Genomic DNA, 15,795 nt, shown 5'->3' with positions numbered 1-15,795 from the left:
TGCACACCCTCTGGTTGACTAGGGTGAGGGGTGAAGAGTGGATGAGAAGCCTGGCCAATGACGAGAGGAAGCAAGACTCTGGGAAGTTGGGCACTTCATTCAAAGGCAATTAGGAGATGGCAGAGATGCCCGTCAAGTATATCGAGTCTCAAAATGGAAGATGCATGTTTAACAGCATTTCTTTGAACAGTAGCAAAATTATTTTTAAGTTTGCTGTTTCTTTCTTTCAAGAAAATATAAGATATGAAATTTAACTTTTAAAAAGTGCACGTATTAAGCAACCAGTGCTGTAAGGAAAATGAAATGTGGTCTCTCTCACAAGATGTTGGACCAGTAGCCGGGCTTTGGATACAGCTGCCATTTGCATATTTTTGTCTTACTGGGCTGTCATTGAAGTCACCCTACTATTCCAAAGAATCCTGCAGCTTTTAGCAAACTGAGACATGACACCACTGCTAGCAGTTCATGTTTATATTCAGGTCTCATTAAGAAGAGAAAGCCTCCTCTTTTTCATCATTGAATCATGCAGATGCCATGGACAGGCTCTCACCCTGTGATGATCATAATGGGGTATGTATGTTCTGACTAGCTTTTGAAGCTTTCCAAATGTGGGAGCTAGAAAAGATATGATAAAAGTCTGCTTTCAAAAGAGGAAGAGACAAAATTGCTCCCACAATGCTTTTGAAAAGTTCTGTTCGATTGTATATACTGATAAGGCAACTTAAGTGGCAAACACACATAAAAGATATAAACAGGCAAATGTCAGGCTCATTTCCTGTAAAGGGGTATCACCGCTAAGCTTGTGATGAGCCTAGAGGGACTTGTTCACCAAAGTTTGAACTCCAGTTTCCAGGCCACTTTATTATTATCACATCTGGGGAGTATCAGTCAACTAAAAAGGTTTGTTTTTTTTAAAGGAAGGATTCTGACTTACTAACCACTAAGAAGTCATTAAGAAATTCCACTTGTGGCAGACTCTATGGTTCCAAGTGCATTACAAAGAACTCTAGCTTAAAATCTCATTGTTCAACATTTACCCAGACCTTGTTCTAATTTCTAGGTCACTGCTGCTTTGCAATAGAAATTAGAATTATGGGGAAAAATTCATTTAAGTTAGCCCATCATTCTATTGCATTTGCTTCCAAGTGGTTTCAATAATACAGTTTTCATTACAACACTCTGAAAATATAAATAGACGTCGAGCAGACATCATCTTGGGACAGGAGTCTAATAGGCTTACAGAGGTTGTTTTGAAAAGTAGCAAAAGCAGTGCAGAATCAGAGGCTGCACCTGGATGGCGACCTAAAACCATCCTCTGTCACACAGGCTTGCCTTGACAGGTGGGACTGCAAGCCGTGGTATCAGCAAAATCTCCTGGTAAGGAAGGCACCAGGCTGGATATAGACGTAAGCATAGATCCTTCTACCGATCCCGCCTTTCCTGGAAGGAAGCCTCCCTCACTAACACCACTGCTGCATTCAAACAAGCAATTCATCACCACCCTGGGTGCTGAGCTCTCTAGACACAGGGAATGATGAATTTCCCCTCCACAGCTGTAGCCTATGTGGTGTATCAAGGATAAACATGTTTTTTACTTATTCTCATGCTAGTTTCTTTTCCTTTGTTGTCTCCAATGTTTTTTATTTTCTAATACTCCCTCTATGCTTTCTGCAGTCTCTGGAGTGTCAGCAGAACAATACAATGTTGCCTCCACCATTACTGAGGAAGCAACTTCAAGGATGGTCTAAAGATCTGTTTGTGCATGGGAACTGCGAACCAAGACTCGCTCTAAACAGGAAGATATTTACATGTCACACAGAGCCAGGGCCCAGAGAGACCAGTTAATGCAAACATTTGGTGACATAAAATATTTTAAGCTTATTAATTTACAAAACCCTTTTCTCTTTTGGGTTCCGTTTGTGGGAAAGGGCGTTAAATGTGGGTATTGGTGGTCAACGTGGTCAGAAGCTTGAATTCAGATTCAGACCATTTGGTTTATTTTTGGTTTAGACACATTTTAACTGAATACAAACCATCCATTAAACAGTTATTTACGTCTTTGGAGTCAGCCAGCAGAGCATGCAGATAAATGTCCACCTCTCAAATACCTTAGTATTTGAATCTTAAAAGTATTCTCAAACTCTTTTATCTCTATAATGCATGTTTTTGGAATTGATGCTTTAGTATGCTGCTGTTGCCTCTCTAGTTTTTTCTGCTTTTCTGCATTTTTTAATTTTTCAGGATAATGTTAAAATAGTCATGAGTTTCTGTAAGTGTATAGAATATAATCAGGGACCATTCTTTTAGATGAAGGAGGATATTCAAAATGGACCATTTCTGTCTTCCAACAAATTCATCACTTCATTGCTGAATTCATTATTTGACTGATGATCTATAGACGGACTTGGGGAAAGCATTTACAACATGATAGACAGTATCCTTTGTTCCTTGATCATACTACTAGTTACATCCATTCTATTATCCAAAACTGCAGTCAGGAGTAGGAAGCAAACATCAGGAATTTGTTTTGCATCTTTGTACCAGACTATCTAGCTAAAGGCCTCATCTTTATGAGAGAGGCATCTTTTTCTGAAGTGCTAACAAAGCTTCACGCTATTGCAGGATCAATGTCACAGATAATAATGGTGAGAAACAGACACTCTAGACTACCATCTGGAGTGTAGATGGTAAGGAAGGCACCAGGCTGGATATAGACGTAAGCATAGATCCTTCTACCGATCCCGCCTTTCCTGGAAGGAAGCCTCCCTCACTAACACCACTGCTGGTGTGTTACTTTTTCCTTTTTCTTTTTTTCCCCTAAAACTTAGTCGTATAAACAGGAGAGTCTCCACATGAAAATAAATAGGACTACCTGAACCTTCTGCAAAATATGTATATATGTAAATACAAAGAAGTGATCTAATAAGCTTTTGGTTAAATGAAGGGATATCGAATAATTCATCTCATCTCTATCCCATCAGTTAATTTGGGTAAAATTTTTAAAATCTCAAGATTCAGCAGAAAATATTTAAGTTAAATTCAAAAAGGACCTAATTAAGGTCAGAAAAGGGCACCAAAGGGAAGTTAGAAATCTGCCACAAAGCTTCCTTCCTAGAAATCTATCACAAAGCTTAGAGGATGTGGTTTGTGACACAGATTACAGATTTTAAACATCTGCTACATTCACCTAGAGATTAGTTACCTTGCACATCAGTATTTGAGAACCAAATTGTAGGTACTGACTTCAGAGTCATTTTTATATTAAAATAAGGGTTGAACACACTAAGCATGTGTCTACATCAGTGTTTTTCAAACTTTGAAAATTGCAGGCACACACAATATATATATCCCACACAATGTCTTACTGCACGCATTTACATTTGTCTGAAAGGAAGTTTTCATGAACTCTGATATAGTCCATTCAGTTTCCTTTGCTTTTAATACGAGTCTGGAGCCATCACACTGATTCCATTATTGGCCAATGGGTTGAAGTTCACAGTTGGGAATCCCTGGCCCTCATGACACATTGATCTCTCCAGGTCTTTCAACTCATGAAATATTACTTTCGGCCATGAAGGAGCAAACGGAATAGACAGAGATGAGGTAAAGTCATACTTGAATCTCAGAGCAGGATCAGCCTTAGAAAGAGGAGCAGCTCCCTACAGGGTTTGGCTTATAGTTCTCAGAGAAGGCTCTGCCATCTGAACATCTGATCTCATCTGCGTCCTGTCTTGGCACTCACCACGAAACCATCAGGGACTCATTCATTTTTGAAAAGTTAAGATTTCCAGATCACAAGTGCAAAATCTATACTCTTTTTTTTTTTTTTTTTTTGCAGAAACTTTGTTCTCAGGAATTAGTTGACTCCCAGCTAAGAGGATGGCTGGCAGGGGTATGGTAAGGGTGCTGGTAGGGGTGGGAAAAGGCATGTGCATCACAAAGAGGAAAAATGGAAGGTACCCAGGACAAAATTTTACTATCAACAGCTTGGTCTGCAGAATGGATCTCTTTGAAAAGTGGAAAAAAATGGGGAAAAATAAAACTGAAATAAATGAGAAACAAAGGAAAAAATGGTGAGTGAACATCTGGGTTCTAATTTCAGAACTTTTAAGGTGAAGAAGCTGGACGAGGGACATTCATTTCACCATGGATCTCTTTAATATTGAACAATGATGATATTTTAGGCACATAAAGTTCTAACCTTCTGATTTGGAGATCGAAGCTAATGCTCATGTTTGTTTTCTCAAGGCGTGGAACTGCAAATCGGAGGCCCAGAGAAGACTAAAAAAAAAAAATCACAAGACACTAAGTTTATTACATGAGAGGGACCTTATTATATACAGCATAAAAACCATTTTAAATTATCCTTACAAATCCCCACCCTAGATCCATGTCCCTTTCTCTGCTTCTGCCCTAGGGTAGTTGAGACCTCAGGCAATTCGAGTTCCTACACATTGTGGTTCCTGATCTTTGTTTAGTCTCATAGCAACTCTTTTCCTGCCCTCTTTTTTATGCACTAAATGAAAAACAACCTAAATATACTAGAGGAGATTGATTTAGAAAACTATGATGCTTCCAGTTGATGGATATTTATGTCGTCACTGGGGTTACATCTGTGAAGCCTATGCAATGTGGAAAGTGTTTCCAATGTAACAGTGATCAATAAAGAGAAAAGCTTACAAAGTTGGATGTGCCCTGTGTTTCAGCTATAGTTTTAAAAGGCTGTCAATGGAAAACTTAATGTATAGGAGTGAGAATGTCTTGTTAGAAAATATACCAGGATAATTTGCTACAGTTACGTTAAAGTTGTGAGTGTATGGATTATTTTTCTACCTTCCTTTCTTTCCAAAGTTTTAAAGTAGTTCTTATTCATTTTATAGTTTGAAAACAGATTTCTCCAGAAAACCTGGAGAAAAATGAATCCAATGATAATATAAATAAGGAAGTAAAAATAATAGCTAAAGCATATAATTCTATTACTTACTCTCCCATGCAAGGCACGAAGCCTGACGTGCAATGTCTCACGTAATCACAGCAGCCACACTACGAGGGAGACACTGTGATTGCCGACACTGTATGGTCCAGCAGCAATCTGAGGATTAGGGAGATTAAGAGTCTTGCTCCAGGTGCAGCACAAATAAACTCTAGAGTTGGAATTGAAATCCCTACAAGCCAATTCCAGAACCTGAGGCTCACAGCCACACATTATGAGAATCAAACTAGTAATAAAATCTCACGTTATTGCAAAGCAGCAATCATAGGAATTAATTCTAAATCATCATTTTTATCATAAATCATCATCATTTCACTAGCCCTTACCAAATGAGCTACAAGTCAGCTGCTGCTCTGATGGCTTTATACTTACTGCATTGCTCCAAACATTCTTACAAATAGATATTCTCCCATTTCAATGTGATTTGCCCAAGGTATCACTGCTGATAAGTGGTGAAACTGTGATTTAAATCCAGGTGTGCCTAATTATTAAGCCTGTGCATCCTTATGCCCCAGCCAGGGTGGATTCCTTTATAATTCTAAACGTACAGTTTTCTGTCAGACCCCTGGGGCTTTGCACATGGTCTTCTCTCTTCTTCAGAAACATTTTAAGCCTTTTCTTGCTTTTGCTACTTAGCTAACTCCTACTCATGCTTCAGAGCTCAGGACAAGTGATCCTCCTGTTACACATCTTCTGATCCCACAAGCCACGTCAGGCAGAAATGTTCTCTTTATTCCCTATCTCCTCCTACTCTCTCATGACTCAACCTATGACACTGCCAAATTTTAAGTTTCTTATGGAATGAGGGTTGTATATTTCCACCTTGATATTATCAGAGTCTATTACCAGGCCTATAGAAGGGGTGCAACTAAAAGTGGCTGAAAGAATGGTGAAAAAGAGTGCACCCTTGTTTGCACACTTCCAGTGATGGGAGCTTACTATTCTGTGATAAGGCCTGCCTAATGTTGGTCTTTCATTTCACAGCAGGAGATGAAGATACAATGAACGTGTGACAGTTTCACGCTGGCGAGAGACACATATTTTCTTAACTAGAACCAAATGCCAGATCTCTGGACATTGATTCTAAGAAGCCTTTGTTGACCCACTGTTCTTTCATTATCTTACTTGAGAGACTTCGTGAGTTTTTATGAATCTTATGGGCAAGTAAATATTTTATATTACTAAAGCTGTTATATGAAAATGACATTACTACTTACAAATTGGAAGTAAAATTTCTGAATACAACCTTGAATGTTTTGTTAAAATAGTCACTTGAAAACATTTTTCTTAAAATACTGAGACTAAAATAATTATTCCTGGCAATTTATGATGCTTTTTAATATTTAGGACTGCATTTACATTTGGAATTTTACTACAACCCACTGAGAGTATTCTTTTAAAAGTACAAAATGAAGACATAAATAAATCAAAGTGCTTTATAACAAAACAGAATGCAATAAAATTTGATGTCTTTAAGGGCATTTAAGGGTGAGATAAGAAAGCTATTAGGTTTCTTCTAGTATAGACCTCAGAGATAAACGAATACAAACAATTTACTTCCTTGACTTCTAAAGATTATTTGCTGGTAAAATGGATTGACATCTTCTAACAAAACGTACTTGTGGCTAAGACCACACTGCCATTTTCACCCCCCGCTTTGAATGACACTGGGGCCCAGTTTTCCTTCCAAGATTATCCTTAAGTTTCTTAATGATCTTAGATGCTCTCTGGTCTGGATTTATCACTTTTAATACTGAAAAAGAAGTGGATGCCCGGTCACCTATAGATGTTAACACCATTACCACCATGTCAGTTCACTTGTCTCTGGCCCTAGGGAGACTTCCTATCAAATTGGGTTGCTGGATTTTTCTTTAAAACTAGCCAAAGGATTTATTGGTTTCTAGATAAAAGGATTCTGATGAAAAATGTTCTAATGTCTCCACTTAGGCATTCCATTCACTCTTTCATGCCTTCATGGAAAAAAAGCCCTCGTCTGTTTCATTAGGTTTTATCCAGTTTTGCTGACCTGGTAGGATGTGGGCTTTTTGTTGAGGCTTGGTTCAAATCCTGGTTCTATTCTTCATTGTGTGTGACTTTGGGTAATACATTTGATTTCTCTGAGTCTCAGTTTCCTCATTCATAACATAGGAGAAATACTTGACTCACAGGATTGTTGGTTATTGTGAAAATAAGGTAAAACACACAAAAGCATCCAACGATGGGTTTATAACACACAGGGCAATCAACAGACGTTAGCTAACACTGGGCTAGAAGGTTTACTTATGCAGGAGTTCTCAGCACCTTTAAAATGCAAATATGCACCAGAAAACTTCCAGAGGAGGATATAATTCTCAGCAGTGACTACAGAACTCCCTTTTAAAGGCTCATCTCAAAGGATTAGCACATTGATAACCAAGTCTGGGTAACAGTCATGTTTCCTCAGGGGCACCCAATCCACAGTGGGCAATCAACATGTTAAAACTTTTTGGAAGACACTGTGGGAAGCTGTTCTAATAGAAATCTATACACATATATTTTCATAAATGTTTTTTCAAACAGGCCATTTCATTGATAATCATAAACATTTAATGTAAAACAGAGGAATATGTATATTTAATTTATAAAATTTAATTATGTAGTATTTGCTGATTTCAGAATCTTTTTCTGATTTATGACTTTATAAAATAATGATTTCCACTGTGATAATACTAGAAGAAGTCACTATGTGTATACTTAAACTGCAGTTGCATAAAATGAATTTATTGCCCACAAGGAAGCCAGAATGGGAAGTTCCTAAGTCTGGAAACAAAGACAGAAAAAGAGGAAGACTCCTCGTTCTTTCATAAGCATATTTCAGACCATTATCAACCCTTTTTTCTTGCTACAAACAATTTTCTGCACTCTTCTTTACCAAATAAGATGTGTGGAGGATACAGACCTGGTAAAACTGATTTAAAATCTGAATTATGATAATATTTTAACATGAAAATATTGTGAATGATAGTCATATGGGAGGTATATCTCATATAAAAGTTGAATAATCTTTGCTAAAATTCTTAATTGTGTTATTTCTTAAATCCTTTATATTGTAGTTCTTCTTGAATTCAAAGAGAAAAAAATTGTAGTGAAATTCAAAAGAAAATATATTCAAGAAAAAAATCTGTAGTAAAAATAAAAATAGCTTTTAGAGATTCGTTGAGATTAAAAGACATGTGAGGGTAATGCCAAGAGAGAAGGCTTGTGAAAGTATTCATCATTTTGTGTTTTCAACCTCAAATTATCCACTCAGTGTGGGTTATGATGCAAAAATCTCACTACCCTGGTAATTTCCTGCTTAATTGGTTTTAGCTGCTAGGTGCTAAGTTGCTGAGCGCTAACTGGGGGGCTTTCCACCAGTTCACTTTAAAATTCAATTAGACAGAAATCAGTTAAGGGCTTCTGGTTTTCTCTTACATTTGTTCCAGCCACCATAGGGTTCCCAAGGTCACACACCACCATTCGGGTTACATTCTCCATCTTGTATTCACAGCTCAGCGGTCGTGATCCCTGCAACAGGAAAGAACACAAACGTGGAGTTCAGGGGGCAGAATAAATAGCATCCTGTCACAAAGGCAACGCTGCGGGCCGAGAACCTTCTCTTGATTTCTAGCACCTGTGTGAGTGACTGTGCCCGTGACTTAATTTGTGACCATTAACTCAGAAGAGAAACTTGTGAGAGAAGACCAAAGTTTAATTTTTAAGAAGAAATGTGTTGGATTGGTAAACACATTCATTATGTTTCATTGAGGAAGAAAATGCTTAGTATAGTACTTCCATAAATATTTTTGAAATTATTTGCACTATTGTTCTTGTTAAATTTGGGCCATGAAGATCATGGATGATTAAACATGGACTAAAATTAATTCTTGCAAAAATGAAATGACAGCAAGATGTATGGATTATCATCTGACCCAACGACCATTTGCAAGAGAATTGGTTTGAACACAGATTTCTCCACACCATGATTCCATTTTGAGATTACACACCCAATCTTAACTTCAGTCCTCTAAATACTTAAGATGGGGAGAGAACACTTGTACATTTAACCATTGCTTTTCATCTCCCTTCTTCCCCCATATCCTATTCTGATTAAAATGATAAAAACTCAAATTTGAAGAGGTGCTGAGAACTATGTGCTAGAGAAGGTCTCAAGGTTATGTTCAACAAGAAAGGAAAGTAAAGGAGGTTTATCTTTGGACTCTTGTCCTCTGCTCACAGCTTCCTCCTGTGTCTTCTGGCTACCCTCAGCTGCCTAGAAATCCACACCTGGCTCTCCATCCTGAGCCCTGTCCCATATTTCAAAACCTGATGTTCCTATGGCCCTGCTCTTGCCTTTGGTGATAGCTACATATGTTCCTCCATTATTTCACTCTAACTTGTTAAGTGCTACTGATATATTACCTGTCAGCCTCATTCGCAAAGATAAGCTTGTGATGATGGAAAGACTTTCACAAAGGACCCCACGAGAGATCCATGGAAGAGGGTTCCAAATACGAGGACCATTTATCCATCTGTCAGTGCTAATGAAATTTCATTTAAGGCAGTACTGCAAATTTTCAAGTAAAACTTTCAGAAACCACCCTCCTTTCCATCCTTTCCACTTTGTTGAGAAAAACCAACAGCCAAAGTCAAAACAAAGACCAGGCAAACAAACCCCAGACAACCAGGTAAAAAATTCTGTGGGTAAATCACATGCTTTAAGAATAAGCTTAAGGAGGCAGGCGTTTTTGGTATCTGTTCTATTTCTGCTGCCTAGAGTAGATGGTGGCAGGAAATACAGAGCAGAGGTAGCTTACAATCCTTCCTCAGAGGAGTCTGAAATGAAATGGACAGGCACACAGCTGAGTATGAAGTCCTCTTCCTACCATCAGCCATTGAAAGGTCTATTCCAACTAATGAGAAAGAAGTGAATCACTGATATTTGGAGGCAGCATTTAATATCTGCTCTTTCCAAATAACCTGAGTGACTTCTTAGTATCCTGAGGAGGTAAGAAACATATTTTTAAAAGGCTGGTAATATTCTCACTTCCCAGAGGTTGCTTCAGTTCTTAATGTATTTAAGTTCTTAAGGATCCATAACTAACTCTAATCGTATAGAGATGTTTTGACTTGGGATTATTAACTCAATCCTGAAAACAGAAAAAAAACCAAACCAAAACAAAACAGCAAATGCTTTCCAAAAAGCCCATGTGTCCTATGAATATAATTCAAGAATTTTGTTTCTATAGTAAATATTTTTATCTTATCTGAAGGTTGAAAGTCATATGCACATTTTTTCTGGCTTTCTAGAAATAGCTTTTTCACATCAATCAATTTTTTTCTGTCCCCAGATTCCCCCACCCTTTTTCTTTTTTTAACCTTTATTTCCTCTGAGTGGGAGAAACAATGATTGTTTTTCTAGATATTTCTAGATTATTTTCCTCAGCTATTCCAGAGACTGTCTTTTTTCTCATCCATTTATAACTCTTAGAGTATTATCCATTCACTGAAAATATTTACTGTGTACCTGCTATTTACGAGGCCCAGAAAGAAAAGACCCCTTGTCCTCTTTGAATTTCCACTTACTATAACAATTGTAATACGTAATCCAAGCAATGGTAGCAAGCAATGGAAACACACAACTCGAACAGTTTCTTAATTTTCATGAGAGGAGAAATTCATGGTGATGGAAGAGGATACACACATAGATATAAGCAATCAGAGAAGACATCTCGGAGGAAGTGACATCTAGGCTGAAGGGGGGCAGGGCAGGTCAGTGGTTAAGAAGACAAGCCTGGACCCAACAGCTGGAGTGTCAGCCTTGGTTCTGCCATGTGATAGCTACGTAACTTTGGGCATGTTTCTGAATCTTTTTATCTATAAAATGGGGATAATGGTAGACTTGCCATTTCTCCATTATGAGGATTAAGTAAATTAAATACTTGCAAGAGCTCAGAGCAGAGCCCAGCTCATAGCAATTGCTCATCAAATATCAGCAGTCTCCAATCATTATTAGGCTGAGGCCTGAAGGGTGAGCAGAAAGAGGCAAGCTGGATAAAGGGTGTGCGAGAGTAGAGTTACAGAAGGACAGCAGGTGCGAGCTCTCTGTGGCGAGAGAATGTGCGGGCATTACAGAACCTGAAAAGAAATCCCATCCCTCTGGAATTCAGCTGTGGGGTAAAAGAAAGACTCCAAGACTCATGGTGAGGATGAAGAAGTTAGCCAGGGTGATACAATGAAGGAACTCTAAGGTCATATCAAGGATTTGGACTTTATCCTACAATGGGGAGCTAGTGAGGTTAAGTTTTAAGCAAGAGAGTGACTGGGTCAGATTTGCAGTTTAGAAAGATGGCTTCCCGGGCGGGAAAGGGACTGGAGGCAGGCAGACGGGGAGATGAATTAGCAGACTGTTGTAGTTGTCTCGGGAGAAGATCATGCCAGCTTGGGTGAAAGCAGTGACCCTGACAGTTAGATGGAGAGAGGATACGGATTGGAGAGGTGCAGGACTGACTGAGGCTTCAGAAACAAAATGGAAATGGGTACCCTTCTGTGAGATAGGATGTGGGTAGAAGGAGGAGTGTGGGAAGATGAAGCCTAGTTCTGGACACACTGAGTATGAGGTGGGTTGAGACAGAGGAGTGGGGTGTATATGAGGTCCTTAGAATAGACACATTCAGAGACAGAAAGTAGAACGCTGAGTACTAGAGGCTGGGAAGAGGGGTTAATAGTATGTTGGTGTTTAATGGGTACAGAGTTTCAGTCTGCAATGTTGAAAATCTGGTGATGGATGGTATTGATAGCTGCACAACAATCTGATTATACTTAAAGCCACTGGACACTTAAAAGGGTTAAAATGGTACATTTTATGGTACATATATTTTACAACAATAATAACAAAAAGATAAAGCACATAGGCCTTTATTCCTAGAAAAATTTGGAAAAAAGCTCACTGAAAAGAAGTATGAAGTTTGGCTCTACCACATTTTCAAAAATGAATGTTTTCAAACAAAGAATAACAAAACCTACAATCAGATAATCCCTAATATTTTCCCCCTTGAGAGAAAAAAAAAAACTTGAACCATGTATAAATAAAAAGGGACACAAACTTCAAACTGCTGAAAAACAAAGATGAAATTAGAATGTGGCTTAAGTCATATCAAGTTCAAATTCTGCCCAAGGGCAACTGATGGCAGAAAAATAGTTAAGGACTCATTTGAGATTATGGATAATGTCTGTTGCAATGTTTAAAGCCAAAGATAGAAATGATAAATGCTTCCTATGTTTTCCATGCAAGGAAGTGAACAGTAAACTGGATGTTTTGCCAAAAGAAGAATGTTTTGAATAGATACTTTGTTAAACAAAGTCAGGGGTGGAGTGACATAAAGGGAATTGAAATAAAAATGTAAGAGGAGCCCTGGGACATTTTTAAAAATAACAGACTTGAGCCTCATTTTTTGTTTGTTTCTGTGTTATTTGCATGTATTCATAGGTGATAGGTTCCCACAAGTCTCTTCAACAGAAACTTGCAATGATTTTAGGACTGTCCAAGATAGTTGATTATTGCTCCTCTGGGTTTATGTTTTTTACTGAGAAGATAATTCAACCAAAACATAAATCACAAGACTAGAGATGTGAATAGAGGATTCTGCATTCCCCATATTTGTGATGCCTTTAAAATACCAACATCTCAACAGTTCTTAGCATCTCTTTAGAGGAATTATTTCTTATTAAATTATTTAATAATTGGAAAGATCCCTAGAGTATGAGATTTTTGGAGAGTAGCAGACACTTAGCAAATTTCAGTTAAATGACCACATCCATAAGCAAGAATTTAAATAACGTTCATTGTGCTGAGTTCTAAGTGAAGTGCCGTGATGACTTGTGAAAGTTGTTCCCTGCCCTTAACTGTGAGTTTGTACATCTCTGAAACCAAAGGACTCTCTCCGTTATCCTGAAATGTATTTATGATGGTTTTCTAGCAGAACCTGAGGTGATTGTGAGTGGGATGATTCATATTCTGATAAGGAAAGGAAAGACTATAAAAAGCATTTGTCAGTTTAACATATAGTGGCATTGCTGGACAGGCAAATGACAAAAACCTGTCTTTTTCTTGGGCCCAGTCCCAAAAAGGTGGGCCAAGAACAAAGGAAAAAGAAACATGTTTCCTCACCAGTGCCTGTCTCTGCTGTTTCCAGTGCTCACCTGGGATTGGTCGGACCTTCCTCCATAAGTAGTAATGAAAACCAGGTCTCCTGGGACCTGCTTGAAACATAAAGGAACTCAAAACAAAGGCCAAAAGACAGTGAGGGAGGGTGGGAGCCAGCTTGGGAACAGAGCTGATGGATCACGTTGGTGAGCTGCTTCTTTCAGACAGCTGTCTTCCTTGCTTTAACTCCCAATCTTTGGCCAGTTTGTCTTTGCACTGTGGCCGAGAAAGATATGAACACTGCTTAAGATCATCTCCCTTCCTGGGCCATTGCTGCTCTGCTGAACAAAACCAGGTGCCATTTTGTTTTCTCTTATTGAGGAAGAAACCCTCAGCTAAGGTGGCTCGACTTAGAGTAGGCTCGCTTTCAGAAATGTACTTCGCTCCTCCCTTATTCAGATCCTCTGCAGGCATTACCTTGTTGCTGCGTTCAATCCCAACATAATCGGCCTCTTCTGGAATGACCACAAAGAGCTCAGCTTCATAAGCCCCTTCCCCTTCGTTTCTCGCATTGATTGTGAGCATAAGGTGGTTTTCGTCTCCAATGATGACCTGGTCCTTATCACTAAAAATGTAGTTTAAAAAGAATCATTAAGTGCTATAGGTCTTTGGATGCATGGATATTTGATTTAAGGACTTCTTGGAAGACGTGGACATGCAAGATTGGGACTAAAAGAAGACAGATCATCATGAGGGGGTGGTGAGCAGAATGAAAACTATGTCTGGATGGGAAGTGCAGGGAAACTTCCAGGGGTGTGCTGGTAAATGTCTAGCAATCAGTTGCCCAAACTAGTGGTTACCCATGGGGAAGGGAGGGGAGGGGCAATATAAGAGTGGGAGAGTGAGGGTCACAAACTACTGGGTGTAAGGTAGGCTCAAGGATGTATTGTACAACACGGGGAATATAGTCAATATTTTGTAATACCTGTAAATGGAAAGTAACCTTAAAAATTGTATAAAAATTTAAAAAATAAAGTAACAACCAGTTCTCAAAAACAAAACAAAGCCACGATGTACAGTATTTGCTCATTCCAGGAGTATAAATCCCCCTACTCTGATTACTTTCAAGCTACCAGCATAGTTAACAATCTGCCAGCAAAAGTTCCTGAAAATTGAACAACTGGCTCACAAGGCAGAAGGAGGCAGCTTCAGCATATCACTGAAAACATCCCATAGGAAGATGAGCAGGGGGAAAAAGGGAGAGAGATGATTTAGAAAGTAAGAGGGGAAGGCATGTGTAATGCAAAGTGAAAAATGAGGGAAGAAAGAGGCCGATAGAAGATGTCAAATAGCTGACTGAGGATTTATTTTGAGGAAACTGAGTTCACTCTAAACTTCACATTGAACCAGCATCTGGAAACGCCTATCCCACTTTTAACCCTTAATCAAAGCTGTTGCTTTGGACACTAGCTAAATTGTGATGTTTGGAAACATCTCCTTGCAAGGTTACCAAGAAGATTCCAAACACTGACAGTGAGATAGTGCCTTGGCGGGCCTTGGGGTGGGTGGGGAGGAGCACAGATCTGCGTTTTTCCACCACAGGATGATTTAGCTCTCAGTCCTGTTCGTTTCTGTAGCATCATGCAGTGTGGTAACCAGTGCAGGACTGCAGGCTCCCCACTCCAAGCAACCAGGGAGCCCTTCAATTCTTATCTGATTTTGTGACACCTTTTGCTTTACTTCACTGAGTGCCATTAAAATAATTATTTTCAGTAAATCAAAATTGATTTTATTTTGACAGTTTTCAAGATGCCTTTGAGTCATGGGGTGCTGCAAAAACCAGTACAGAGAAGGTGTAGATGGACCCAGCCTGCCTGAATCCTTTGCCCACATAACTGAAGCAAGTAAATACAACCATAACCACCCAGAGATGAGTTAACTTTGAACAAAAACATTTTTCTCCACTTTTGCTGAAAGATGAAATGGCCTAGGTAAAATCTTAGGGTGTGTCATTTGACACCAATGACAAAAAACTGACCCAAACTACAAGCTACCCCAAAGTGTGGCCAAGCTTGACAGTTTCACGCAGCGTACTTTTTTTTTTTGTGATAGTTGGAAGAGTATACTTTCTCCAGAGAAGCTTTAAGTAAACACCTGTATTCCATTAGATAAAATGCACGAGTTTATTTATTTAAACTTACGGTCTAGCTGACAGCTTCAAGTCAGGAATGCACGTATTATCTTCTCCACAGTCTACCAGGATGTGAGCCTGCGTTGTGCAAACATGCATCAGGAAGAATCTTGGAAAATCTGAATCACATCCTATTCTTCAAAATTATGAATGATCCCACAAGTTCAACCAAAGCTTTCATTTCACTATCTATGATTCCCCTCAGCTAGAAACTCTGTGTTTAGTGGTGGTGTCCCCACATAGGTTAGTTGGCTTAATCGCCCAATTCCAACTCATTCTGAAACGTCTGTAAAGAATGCTACTCTGGCAATGTTTTGAGGATTCAGGCTGTATTGCTTCCATTATAGCCACATTTTGAACAAATTAAATCTTGGTTGCACAAGGAGAAGGACTTCCGAAAACACAATGATGCAGTGTTTCAGGAAACATGTTCGGAAAATTCCCTAA

General features: G+C 38.8%; 1 protein-coding gene across 1 annotated transcript in view; it reads right to left on the bottom strand.

Moving 5' to 3' along the window:
• Positions 1 to 15,795, bottom strand: part of ITGA8 (integrin subunit alpha 8) — a 172,404-nt gene that overhangs the window by 47,532 nt on the left and 109,077 nt on the right. Inside the window, 4 exon segments of the mRNA XM_032474106.1 lie at positions 4,202 to 4,281; positions 8,447 to 8,539; positions 13,635 to 13,782; positions 15,359 to 15,426. Coding sequence (XP_032329997.1) covers positions 4,202 to 4,281; positions 8,447 to 8,539; positions 13,635 to 13,782; positions 15,359 to 15,426 — 389 coding nt within the window.

This window comes from Camelus ferus, chromosome 35, assembly GCF_009834535.1.
Source record: "Camelus ferus isolate YT-003-E chromosome 35, BCGSAC_Cfer_1.0, whole genome shotgun sequence".
NCBI classification, from domain to species: Eukaryota; Metazoa; Chordata; class Mammalia; order Artiodactyla; family Camelidae; genus Camelus; species Camelus ferus.
Note: the sequence above shows the minus strand (reverse complement) of the source record. Positions and strands in the feature narration are given on the sequence as shown.